We start from the raw sequence: 12,981 nt of genomic DNA on the forward strand, positions 1-12,981 counted from the left end.
TGTCTAAGGGTCGTCCGGTTCCGGGAGGCTTGCGTACTCATTCTACCTGCTCTCAGGCAGCCTCATAGGCAGAGGCTCAGTTAGTTTCTCTGCAAGAGATATGCAGGGCAGCGACTTGGAAGTCGCTGCATACCTTTGCAAGACATTATCGTTTAGATGTGGGAAATGCAGGGTTCCAATCTTTTGGCAAGAGTGTTTTGCGAGTGAGACTCTCCAGATCCCACCCAGAGTAGGGAGCTTTGGATCAGTCCAGAACCCATCCGATCTGTTGAAGGGGAGATTCATCTACTCATTCTATTTTCTTGGTTAAGGAAAGGCAAACTTGTTTAAAAAAAAATAATTTGGTTTATTGGCTGATTTTTAGGCTTGGGTACAGGTCAATACTGAGGAACTGCAGGTGGCACATGGAATTATGTTGTAGTGTCATTTACAACTTTCTCTGTCTCCATCTGCTGGCAGGGAGACAAAACCCTGGAGTCTGGACTGATCTGTGGTACTACAGGAATGAAAATTAGCAGGTAAGAACCAATTTTTTTTATGTATATTTGGATTTTTAGAAGACGGTTGACAAAATCCTTCATGAGAGGGTTTCTAAGAAAACTAAAATGTCATGGGATAGGAGGTAATGCCTCTTGTGAATTGCAAACTGGTTGAAAAACAAGAAACAGAGTAGGATTAAATGGTCTGTTTTCACAGTGGAAAAACGTAAAGAGTGGAGCACCTCAGGGATCTGGATGTTTACCGGTGCGTTTTAAGATATTTATAAATGATCTGGAAAGACATATGACGAGAAAGGTGATCAGATTTGCAGATGATACAAAATTATTCAAAGTAGTTAAATCATAAGCGGATTGTGATAAATTGCGAGGCTGGAAGATTGGGTGTCCATATGGCAGATGAAATCTAACGTTAAGTGCAAGGTGATGCATATTGGGAAAAATAACCCATGCAGTAGCTACCTGATGTTAGATTCCATTTTAGGAGTTGCCACCCAGGAAAGAGATCTGGGCATCATAGTTGATATTACAGTGAAATCTTCAGCTCAGTGTGCTGCGGCAGTCAAAAAAGCAAACAATGTTAGGAATTATTAGGAAGCGAATGGCAAATAAAATGGAGGATGTCATAATGCCTCTGTATCGCTGCATGGTGGGACTGCACCTTGTGGAAGAGTAGCCTAGTGGTTAGAGCAGTGGGGCTATGAACCAGGAGACCCAGGGTTCAAGTCCCGCTGTCACTCCTTGTGACCCTGGGCAAGTCACTTTACCCTCCATTGCCTCAGGTACAAACTTAGATTTTAAGCCCTCTGGAGATAGGGAAAAACTTACAGTACCTGAATGTAATCCACTTTGAAGTGCTGAAAAAAGTGTGAAAAGCAGAATATAAATCTAAAATAAATAAAAAAGATATAATTGCACTGGAGAAAATATAGAGAAGGGAGACCAAAATGATAAAGGACATAGAATGGCTCCCTTATTAGGAAAGGCTAAAGAAGTTAGGGCTCTTCAACTTGGAAAAAAGACAGCTGAGGTGGGGGGATACGATAGAGGTCTACAAAATCATGAAAGTACTTGAACGGGTAGATGTGAAATGGTTATTTACTCTTTCAAATAATATAGGGACTGGGGGCACTCCATGAAGTTAGCAAGTAGCACATTTAAAACAAGTTAGAGAAAACATTTTTCACTCAACGCACAATTAAGCTCTGGAATTTGTTGCCAGAGGATGTGGATAAGGCAGCCAGTGTAGCTGGGTTTAAAAAAGGGTTAGATAAGTTCCTGGAGAAGGTCATAAACTGCTGTTAATCAATAGGGAATAGCCACTGCTTGTTGCTGGCACTTGGTTGCATGGGATTTATTTAATGTTTGGGGACTTGCCATGTACCTGTGATTGGCTACTGTTGGAGTCAGGATACTGGGTTTGATGGACCCTTGTCTGACCCAGTATGGCATATCTTATATTCTTATGTAACATAAGATATGCCATACAAGAAGATTATTCCTTACCTGCTAATTTTCGTTCCTGTAGTACCATGGATCAGTCAGGGGGACATAACCCACAGCCTGGACTGGTCCTGGTACGTACAGGGAATGGACATCCCTGCCTTGTCCCTCTTCAGTTAAATTATTGACTAAAACACTGGCCCTTGGTATCATATATAATTAACCTCTTTTGAGAAATTTTCTCCTAAACCGAATTGCCCAATGATGCAGAATAAATACTTTTATTTAATCCTATCCAAATCCTTGCCAGCATCTAAGTGTATTGTCATTGTTCTTATTGTGGTATGAATGGATACCATGAGCCTCATTCAGTTGTTGGTTGAATTACGTCCCTTCACAAATCCTGCTTGGTCCTCTCTGACTAAAAGCAGTACAAGAGCACCTGTTCCGCTCTGTAGTACTCTGACAGGAATGCTGGATGCCAGCTGAGCAGTGTGAATGGCCCTAAGAGTTTTGGGGGATTATGGGTGTGGTGGGAGGGTTGGGGAGTAGTTGTCGGTGGATGGGGGTTAGGAGGGGGTCCATAGTTTGTGTGGCAATTTCAATATCTTGGGGGGTGGATTCTCAGGCCACTGTGGTTTGCAACTTTCTTTAATAATTTTGGGACAGGGGTCTGTTGGATACTATTCCCCAATATCATTTTTAGTTATTTTGGGTGAGAGGGGAATCAGGCCTCATGGCTCTATTTGGAATACAGCGGGGGTAAGAAACGTTAAGCAGGTACTGGGATAGCTTTAGGACTGCTTTTAAACCTAGCCAGATAGTGCTAAATATTGGCATTAGCAAGCTAACATCCAGATGAGTTTGGCACGTTCTGGACTGTTCCCGATTTATTCGGCTAAATGGGTAGCTGCTAATGACTTAGCTGGATAACTCGGGGCGGTGAGACCCTAGTGTTCTGCCTCCTAAGTGCTGCTGACTTAGCTGGACAAACCTGTTTGAATATGGGCCTCACTCTTTATGCAGGAATAGCATATTACCTACAAGTTTGGGGGCAAACGACAGTAGCGAGGCAGTGCAGGGATGAAATAAAACAAATGTATTGCATTTGTATTCTCTAATTCCATAATTTTGACTCTTTCAAATTTGTATTCCTTTTCTTTTTAAGTGGATGAAAGCTGACGACTCCATCAGGACTTGTAGCGAAACACCAATCAGAATTGAAGATCCAAACCAGTTTGTCCCACTGAATACAAACCCCACTGACGTATTGGCAAACAGAAATAAGGTAAAACGCACGGACGACTGATTTAATTCAAGAGCTTGGTTTTTGTCGCTATTTATATGCCAATAACTTACAAGTGCTTGCGGCTTTTAATTCGGACTCATTTTCTGAGATGGAGAAGTTTAATTATTGCTTGGACCAAATCGCTAATTGGCTGTGTGATCATAAACTCAAATGAATCCTAACAAACCTGAAGCGGTCTTGGCAGATGTAAAACTAATATCAAGATTTCTCCCAGTACGCTAAAAACTGCCGTTCCTCTGGTTAAGGTGCTTAAAATTCTCGGGATGTACTTAAAGGATACCTCATCCATTTCCAAGCAAGTGACTTTTCTATCAAAATCTGTTTTTATATTCTCCCGCTGATTTGTAAACTGGTTCCAGATTTAGTGGCATTATCCTGTGCTTTCATAATCGACTACTTTAATTTGTTGTATTGAGTTTAACGTGAAACGTATTCAATTACTGTAAAATGCAATAGCAGACATTGTTTGGGGCCTTAATTCGATCGTTTCTCCATTGTTTCATGATTTTCCTTGGTTGCCTGTTTGCTGTAACTTCCTTTTAAACTTCTTTGCCTGACATTTAAAGGGACAGCCTGGTTATTTGGCAAACCTGTTATTGCCTTATAAATCAGCTTAAGTGGAGCTATTGAGAATATCTTCGCCACGAGAAATTATTTTAGAAGAAACCAGGCAATCCACATTCCATTACCAGGCTCCGTTGGTTTGGAATTCCTCGCCCCTTGATATTCAAGCTGAAATGCGGTTTTATAAAGATCAGGAAGCCCGTTAAGTCCTGGCTGTTTAAGCAGGTTTCTGACTGACTGAAAGGATGCCTTGGATGTTTTGTGTATATGTTGTATGTTTTTTGGTTTGTTTGTTTTTTTAGAAATCTTTTGTTCATTTTAATTTTGATACTGTCCATTTTTTGTTTTGTTTTTTTTATTTATTTACCCTTTTTATTGTATTATGTGTATTTTTTTTTATCGTAAACTGTTTTGAGTGTTGAAAATCAGTATAGTAAAATAAATATTACCATTACCATAAGACCTTGACTCACATGCAGGTATTGAATATATTTTATTCTCAAAATATTTTATTGAGAATATTTGAGAGAGACTTTTTTGAATTTATTTGAAAAAAAAAATAACCCTCTGCCACTTTTACATCGTGATACATTATATTGCTGAGTTTGTTAGTCTTGTAAACAGAGCTGACCTATTGTTGTTGGCATCCATACACTTACCAGTCTAGGGAGTCAGTCTTGAACCATTTGTATTAGTGGCAAGTGCTGTGCACTTCCAGGAGATGATGATGCTGCGGAGATGGCATTCACAACCCCTAGGTAGAGAGAGAGTTGTGATCATCCATGGACAGCACCTGAAGGCCAATTAAAAAAAAGTCAAACTGATAGCTTGCCTGGCTCAAGTTAGCCAGATGACTTTATTTGGGGATATTCAGCAGGATAAACATCCCACCGCATCTCACAGATAAAGTTATCTGGTTACCTTTAGCTGAATAACTTCATACCTAACTGGCTATCTTTGAATATCGCTAGTTAGGTTTACGTTATCTGGGTACATGTACACAGATAATTTTAAGCTTATGTGGCTATATTCAAAGAATATAACCACATAAGTACCTACAGAGATTAAAAATCAAAAACAAGTCCAGGCCAAAGAGACCAGCCCTGGATTTGTCAGTAGCACCCATTATGTCTGTGCCTGGGGCAGCAGGGTTGGCTAAGATTTGCTACCCTCTGCTACCCTGTCACAGCCCTTTACCCCAGGGAGAGGTATGAAAGCACCAAAAGTAAACTCCTAAATCCATCCCTGCCAGTGACCCGGCGCTGCCACCCCTCTCCCCCGCCCGCCCCAAGTGGTTTTCCAAATCTGCAGTGGGCCTGTGCTTCCCACCCGCTCCCCTGCTGCACTTCAGCAATTCACTATTTTTTTATTTTTTTCATATTTGGTCCCCCTTCTGCCACTCACCACCCCCCCCCCCCCCACACACACACACACACACACAAAACCAACCCCATTCCTCCCTCCTCAGCCAGCACACGCCCAAATGGCGATGTCTGCCGGGGCTGTGGTACAACTGTACTGAGCCTGGAGTCATTGCCTTGATAGCAGCACAGCTAGTCTCACAGAAGAGTCCGTTAAAATAAGGGGAAAACCTCCCGCGTAGATGTTAATGAAGGCTCACGGCACCAGGAGTCCATCGCTGGCTCCAATGAAACTGGAAGCAAAAGGGGACACTACCAGCCCCCCGCCAATAAGCATTTTTCTCTCTCCTCTTCTGCAAGGCCTCAGGTTCCCTGTACGTACCTGGATCAGTCCAGACCGTGGGTTATGTCCCCATTCCAGCAGATGGAGTCAGCCCAAAGCTTCGAGGGGGCGTCACCATAAGTACTACTACCCCCTCTGCAGGAGTTCAGTATCTTCTGACTCCAGCAGATGCGAGTAGTGGAATCTGGGCTTGCTCCCGATTTCCTAGAAACTCTCTTGTTTCCCCTTCTTTAGGGTTTTTTCTCTGTGTTGTTAGCTTTGGTCTTGGATCAAGTTGTACTTTAGTTTAAAAAAAAAAAAAAAAAAAAAAAGGGTTAATTGGTTAATTGGGGAGGCATGTCTTCTTTGTTGTGCTGGCTCTCTGCCTCCCTTTTCTTCGCTCTCAGCGCTGGTCTGTGTCTTTCCCGGGGTAAGTCGCTTTTCTGTTGTTTTCTTGGCTGTACTTTTTCTTTGCAGCTAGGTTGACTGCGACTGCCGGGGAGACCGGCCTCCTTCGCTTGCTCCCGCGGCCATTTTGCCGGCTCCTCGTGGGCAGCAGGGAGCAGGCAGAGCTATTTCGGCGGGCTGTGAGGCCAGGAAGGCCCCCCCGCGGCGCCGCTTGGGTTTTATCGGCGGGTAGTGCGGGCCGTCTGGGCCCCCCCGCAGCGGCGCGCCGTCTCGCGGCCCCCCCCCCCCCCCCCCCCGAGGCTGCCGAGTGTTTTTCACCGTCGGGGCTGTCTTTCGGCGCGCTTGCTATGCCGCGGCCGTCGCGTTGCTCGGCCTGCAGCGAGCCAGGATCGCGCATTTCTAGGGAGGGCATCTGTGCTAGGTGCCTCCCAGGGGGGGAAGGCACGTCCGGGCCCCGCACTTATTTTTCAGCGTTCGCAGCCTTGCCCGGGCGGCGTGGGCCGGCCCCTCCCCCATTCCTGGCGGGAACGGCGGCCATTTTACATGCGCTGCGCCCCGAAGGGGATCAGACGGTGCTGGAGGATGGGGATGCCTCGGAGGGCCCTCCCCCCCCGATCTTATTACCGGAGGCAGCTACGGAGGTGGACTCACAGGGACAGGGTCCCCCGGGGCCCCCACCCGCGGAGGTCACCCCGAGTAGGCCGGGGTTTTCTCCAGAGTTTATTCGGCTGATGCATACAGCGTACCTGCAGGAACTGGCGGCTCCCGTGGGGCCTCCACCACCCAAGCTACCGCGGCCTTCATCCCTCTCTCCGGCCCCTCCCCCTCCGGTGGGCGTGGGGGCCCCGCAGCTCCCCGCCCACGTCCGGCTCCCTGTGGGTTCGGGGGGGACTGGGTCGGACCCGGTTTCCCCAGGATCAGACCCTGCCGCTACGGGGCAAGGGGATTCTACGTCAGAGGGAGAGGATCCACGCACGCTGCGCCTTTTCCAGCGGGATGAGCTGGATGACTTAATCCCGCAAATCATTCAGGGGTTGGACCTCGATCCCCCGCCGGACCCGCCAGCTCCCGTCGCGCCGGCTGTAGTCACTTCTTCGAAGAAGGGAGATCCAGTACTGGCAGCACTTCGTCCACGGGCGCAGGCATTTCCCATTCACGAGTCGTTCCTGCAACTCCTCACTAGGGAATGGGATTCCCCGGAGGCTGCTCTAAAGGGCAGCCGCGCCATGGAGTGGCTGTACCCGCTGCCGGAAGATTTTCTGGATCTCATCAAGGTACCCAGGGTGGACTCCGCGGTGACGGCGGTCATGAAGAGGACCACCATTCCGGTGACGGGTGGAGCGGCGTTAAGGGACACGCAGGATCGCAAGTTGGAAGTCTTCCTCAAGCGGGTCTTCGAGGTCTCCGCAGTGGGGCTGCGGGCGGCGATGTGCAGCTCGCTTGCCCAGCGGGCTAGTCTTCTCTGGGTGCAGCTACTGCTCACTTCTCAGGTGTTGCCACCCGAGGAGGCCGCGCAAGCTGATAGGCTGGAAGCTGCGGTGGCATACGGAGCTGACGCCTCCTATGATCTCTTCAGGGTCCTCGCCCGCTCCATGGCCTCGGTGGTGGCGGCGCATCGGCTCCTATGGCTACGCAACTGGGCGGCGGACACGTCCTCCAAGTCGAGCCTGGGTTCCCTGCCATTCAGGGGTAAGTTCCTATTTGGGGAGGATCTGGACCAGATCATCAAGTCGCTGGGGGAAAACGCGGTCCATCGCCTGCCGGAAGACAGATATCGCTCCACCCGGGCTTTCTCGTCCTCCCGGACCAGAGCCAGGGCGCAAAGACGCTACAGGAGTTACAGACCGGCGACAGCCCGACCCCCCCCCCCCCTCCAGGTCTCAGCCCTGGTTGCACTCCTTTCGCGGGCGCCGCCCCGCGCATCCCGCTTCCTCGGCGGGACAACCTTCTCCCAAGTCCTCGCAATGATGTTCAGCTCGCCCACTCCGCCGTCCCCAAAATTGGGAGGCGGCTAGCGTTCTTCTACGAGGAGTGGGCGCGGATCACCTCGGATCAGTGGGTCTTGGACACCATAGGACACGGCTACGAGTTGGAGTTTGTCCGCGCTCCCAAGGGACGGTTCATTTTCTCCCCTTGCGGCTCGGCCATCAAGCGAAGGGCGGTCCAGCTGACGCTGGACAGGCTGTGGGAGATAGGCGCCATTGTGTCCGTGCCCTCCGGAGAGGTGGGCTTGGGCCACTATTCCATCTACTTCGTCGTACCGAAGAAAGACGGTTCCTTCCGCCCCATACTGGACTTGAAGGAAGTCAACAAATCCCTTCGAGTGACCCGGTTCCGCATGGAAACGCTGCGTTCGGTGATCGCGGCGGTGCATCGAGGGGAGTTCCTGGCCTCTCTGGACCTGACGGAGGCCTATCTGCACATCCCCATCCGGCGGGAGCATCATCGGCTTCTACGTTTCAAGATCCTGGACCAGCATTTCCAGTTTGTGACGCTTCCGTTCGGATTGGCGACGGCCCCGCGCACCTTCACCAAGATAATGGTTGTCGTGGCGGCTGCCCTTCGGAAGGAGGGTATTCTAGTCCACCCCTATCTGGACGATTGGCTCATCAGAGCGAAGTCTTTTCGGCATGGACAGGCTGCTGTGGCCAGGGTGATAGAGTTTCTGCAGTCCCTGGGATGGGTGGTCAACTTCTCCAAGAGCTCCCTCGTGCCCTCGCAGCGCTTGGACTTCTTGGGGGCGACCTTCGACACCCGTCTGGGAGCGGTCTTCCTACGCCAGGACAAGGCGCAAGCCCTGCGGGAGCACATACAGCGGTTTTCTGCTTTACCAGCCCCCACCTCCTGGGACTATCTGCAGCTCCTGGGGGTCATGGGTTCCACCATCGACATGGTCCCTTGGGCTTTTGCGCACCTCCGACCTCTGCAACGAGCGCTCCTCTCCCGTTGGAAACCTCTTTCGCAGGACTACCAGGTGGTCCTTCCACTGCCCCAGTTGGCCAGGAGCAGTCTGGCCTGGTGGATGGTCCCGGAGCATCTTGCTCGCGGCGTCTCTCTCGATCTGCCAAATTGGGTAGTGGTAACCACCGACGCCAGTCTCATAGGCTGGGGAGCAGTCTGCGACCGCAGCGCCACACAAGGGACGTGGTCCGCGGAAGAGGCGAAGTGGTCCATCAATCGTCTGGAGACCAGAGCGGTCAGGCTGGCGCTCCTCCACTTCCTTCCACTCCTTCGGAATCGGGAAGTCAGAATCTTATCGGACAACGCGACGACGGTGGCCTACATCAATCGACATGGCGGCACTCGAAGCTCGCAGGTCGCGATCGAGGCCGCAATGCTGATGCAGTGGGCGGAGAGGCATCTGGCCCGTCTGGCGGCCTCGCACATTGCGGGCGTGGACAACGTCCAGGCGGATTTCCTCAGCCGTCAGCTGCTGGACCCCAGAGAGTGGTCCCTCTCCGACGAGGCCATGCAGTTGCTCGTACGGAGGTGGGGATCCCCCCACCTGGATCTCATGGCGACTGCACAAAATGCCAAGGCCCCTCGTTTCTTCAGTCGCCGGAGAGAGCGGGGGGCGGAGGGCGTCGATGCTCTCGCGCTCCCGTGGCCGGCCGATCTGCTCCTCTACGCGTTCCCCCCGTGGCCGCTGGTGGGAAGACTACTCCGCCGGATAGAGGCTCATCAGGGGACTGTAATCTTCGTCGCGCCAGAGTGGCCAAGACGTCCTTGGTTCGCGGACCTCCTCCTCCTGGTAATCGACGGACCCATCCGGCTGGGCCATCTTCCCCGCCTCCTCCACCAGGGACCGGTATTTTTCGACCAGGCAGAACTCTTCTGTCTTGCGGCCTGGCTTTTGAGAGGCGCCGCCTCCGGCGACGGGGCTACCCGGAGGCGGTAGTGTCAACGCTGCTACGTTCTCGGAAGGCTTCCACGTCAGTGGCCTATGTGCGGGTCTGGAAGGTGTTCGAGCTGTGGTGTACCGGCCTGAACACAAGACCCACGGAGGCGTCGGTTCCCCAGATCCTCCAGTTCCTACAAGCGGGAGTGGACAAGGGGCTCGCTTACAACTCCCTCCGGGTTCAAGTGGCCGCCCTTGGCTCCCTTCTGCGTGACGGAGGTTCTCTGTTACAACATCCAGACATCGTCCGTTTTCTCAAGGGGGTCAAACATTTGCGACCTCCATTGCGGGACCCTTGTCCCTCCTGGAGTCTCAATCTGGTACTACGTTCCATGTCGGGACCTCCATTTGAACCGCTGAGGAATGCGACGATCAAGGATATCACTCTCAAGACTGTGTTCCTGGTGGCCATCTGCTCGGCTCGGCGGATTTCGGAGCTCCAGGCTCTGTCGTGTAGAGAGCCCTATCTCCGATTCTCCGATTCGGGAGTGTCTCTTCGTACTGTGCCCTCCTTCCTTCCGAAGGTGGTTTCTGCGTTCCATGTGAATCAGACGGTGGAACTGCCATCTTTCCCTTCATCTGAGCCGAGGTCTCTCCGTCTCCTTGATGTCAAGCACACTCTGCGCATCTACCTGGAGGCTACGAATGATTTCCGGACTTCGGATCATCTCTTCGTCCTTTGGTCCGGGCCCCGGAAGGGTTCTCAGGCCTCGAAGACGACCATTGCCAGATGGCTGAAGGCCGGTATTGCCGCTTCCTACATTGGGGCGGGGCGGTCCCCGCCGCCCGGCATTGTAGCGCATTCTATCCGGTCGCAGGCAGCCTCCTGGGTGGAGACCCGCTTGGTCTCTTCGCAAGAAATCTGTAGGGCGGCCACCTGGAAATCCTTGCACACGTTCTCAAGACACTATCGCCTACACCTCGCCTCTTCCGTCCATGGACATTTTGGCGAACAGGTTCTACGAGCGGGCCTCGCAGGACCCCACCCGGTCTAGGGAAGCTTGGGTACATCCCACGGTCTGGACTGATCCAGGTACGTACAGGGAAAAGAAAATTATTACTTACCTGCTAATTTTCGTTCCTGTAGTACCATGGATCAGTCCAGACGCCCACCGCACTTGGGTCTTCATCCTGCTCAGCTGTTTTTGGTGGCTGATTCGACTCAGCTGTTATATGGTAGTGTCTTTTCTACTGTTTTTCTCTCACGTGTTCCCTGTTTTCACTGTTTTGTGCCTGTTTTCTTAGGGGTCAACACGCGACGTGACCTCCCATCTGTTGGTGGGACGGTACAGTTCCTCTAGTTACAAATTCAGCGGCTTATTGTTGCCGTCTTGTTTAAACTTGATCCAATTCAGGGGTTTCTGTTTCCTCGGGCTTTGATATTCTCGATACTGAACTCCTGCAGAGGGGGTAGTAGTACTTATGGTGACGCCCCCTCGAAGCTTTGGGCTGACTCCATCTGCTGGAATGGGGACATAACCCACGGTCTGGACTGATCCATGGTACTACAGGAACGAAAATTAGCAGGTAAGTAATAATTTTCTTTTTCCACCTCTCACTTCTAGCCGGTTGGCTGGCTCGCTAAGTGGATGGATGCAAGATTCCTGTCCAGTGTCATTTTTACCGTGTTTTGACAGGCGATTCGGGTGAAGGGACAGAATAACAATTGACATGATTTTTGTATTCCTTCCTTTATAGATTCGAGACCAAAATCGATACGACTTGAAGACAGCTGGACCCCAGTCTCAACTGTTGGCTGGTATCATCATTGATAAGAAGCCTAGCCCAGTAACTACATTCTCCATTGATTTTATTTCTTGTTGCGGTAAACCGTAATGTTGCAGGCGTATAGAGTTACTTTTGACAGAAGGGGAAAAAAGTTACCGAAAAATCTGTTGTGGATTGAATTGCATGTTCCTTTGTCCCCTTGCAAGTTTCTCTTCCTCCCCGGTATTTTTTTTTTTTTTTTAACTGGAGAACTTCTCACCCTAAGAGAAGTTGGCGGGAACGGTCTGAAGAGGGGAAATACAGGCGTTTGTTATTCACACTTTATTTTCTAGAAATGGTGTTTGCCCCCTTCCCCCAAAGTTGTGTTGTGCAGAATGTTCCAGAACTTGCCCTTGAGAGCCTTTTATCCCGTGCTATTTATTTTATTTATTTATTTAGATTTAAATTCCGCTTTTCACACTTTTTTCAGCGCTTCAAAGTGGATTACATTCAGGCACTGTAGGTATTTCCCTATCCCCCAGAGGGCTTACAATCTAAGGAAGTCATTTTCTAAGCCTATCGCACGCGAAAAGGGACTTTTCGCGTGCGATAGCTTGCCCGGGAGGAGTCGGGGCGGCGAGGAGGCGGACACAACATTATCTTCACTGGCGGCGATAAGGTAAGGACCATTATCGTCGCCAGTAGCACGCCCAATAGCGCCACCTTTCACAGTGGTGTTATTGGGTGCGAAAGCCGGCAACGATAACACCGTGGTGGTGCGATGGCTGCCGGCTATCGCAGGCCCGCCCCCCATTACTGCTGTATTCACCATTCTCTGCGAGAATTCGCTGGTGTCTTTAGGCCTGAAAAGAGGAAATATGTTTTATCTTTCTTTTGTTTTGGTTGTGCTTAATCGCCTTAAAATTTGTGTTTTCCCTTTTGTAGCCCATGCAGTTTGAAGAAGATCCGGATGCCCCACCAGCACCCCCAAACCCATTCAGTTACGACACCGAGAAAGAGATGGAGGCGTACAAAAGAGCAGTTGAGCGCAGGCAGCAAGGAATAGAAGGTTGGTGCCCTAAATCTTAAGTCTTTAAGGGGTGTCACTGTCTAGATGAACCAAGTTAAACATTATAATATTATAATAAAAAGGTTTTAAAGGAAGCTTCCAATCAACTCCCATTTCTGCTTGGGTTCTCCTAGGGAGAGTAATTTTCAACAGTGTGTACATCAGTCTGTACATCTAAAATTATGGCGGTATTTTATAAACTGTGTGGCAGGAGCCACAGTAAACACTATGTATCTCTGTCCAGAAAGTACACGCATATGTTTCAGTCACACAGACTTTTTAAATGCAGGGAGCCACCTACTTTCTATTCCTACACATCAAAATGATTGTGATGTGTGCATAATCTCAGTTTATGCATGGAGGCAGCTATTTTATGTTTGCACGTACTCCACTTGTGAAAATA

The 12,981-nt window shown here is 50.2% G+C and overlaps 1 protein-coding gene across 1 annotated transcript in view; it reads left to right on the top strand.

The window, feature by feature from the left end:
• The window catches only part of ADD3 (adducin 3), a 379,802-nt gene that overhangs the window by 316,385 nt on the left and 50,436 nt on the right, over positions 1–12,981 (top strand). Inside the window, 3 exon segments of the mRNA XM_029610347.1 lie at positions 3,109–3,228; positions 11,501–11,590; positions 12,455–12,578. Of these exon segments, the coding sequence (XP_029466207.1) occupies positions 3,109–3,228; positions 11,501–11,590; positions 12,455–12,578 (334 nt within the window).

This window comes from Rhinatrema bivittatum, chromosome 7, assembly GCF_901001135.1.
Source record: "Rhinatrema bivittatum chromosome 7, aRhiBiv1.1, whole genome shotgun sequence".
NCBI lineage: Eukaryota > Metazoa > Chordata > Amphibia > Gymnophiona > Rhinatrematidae > Rhinatrema > Rhinatrema bivittatum.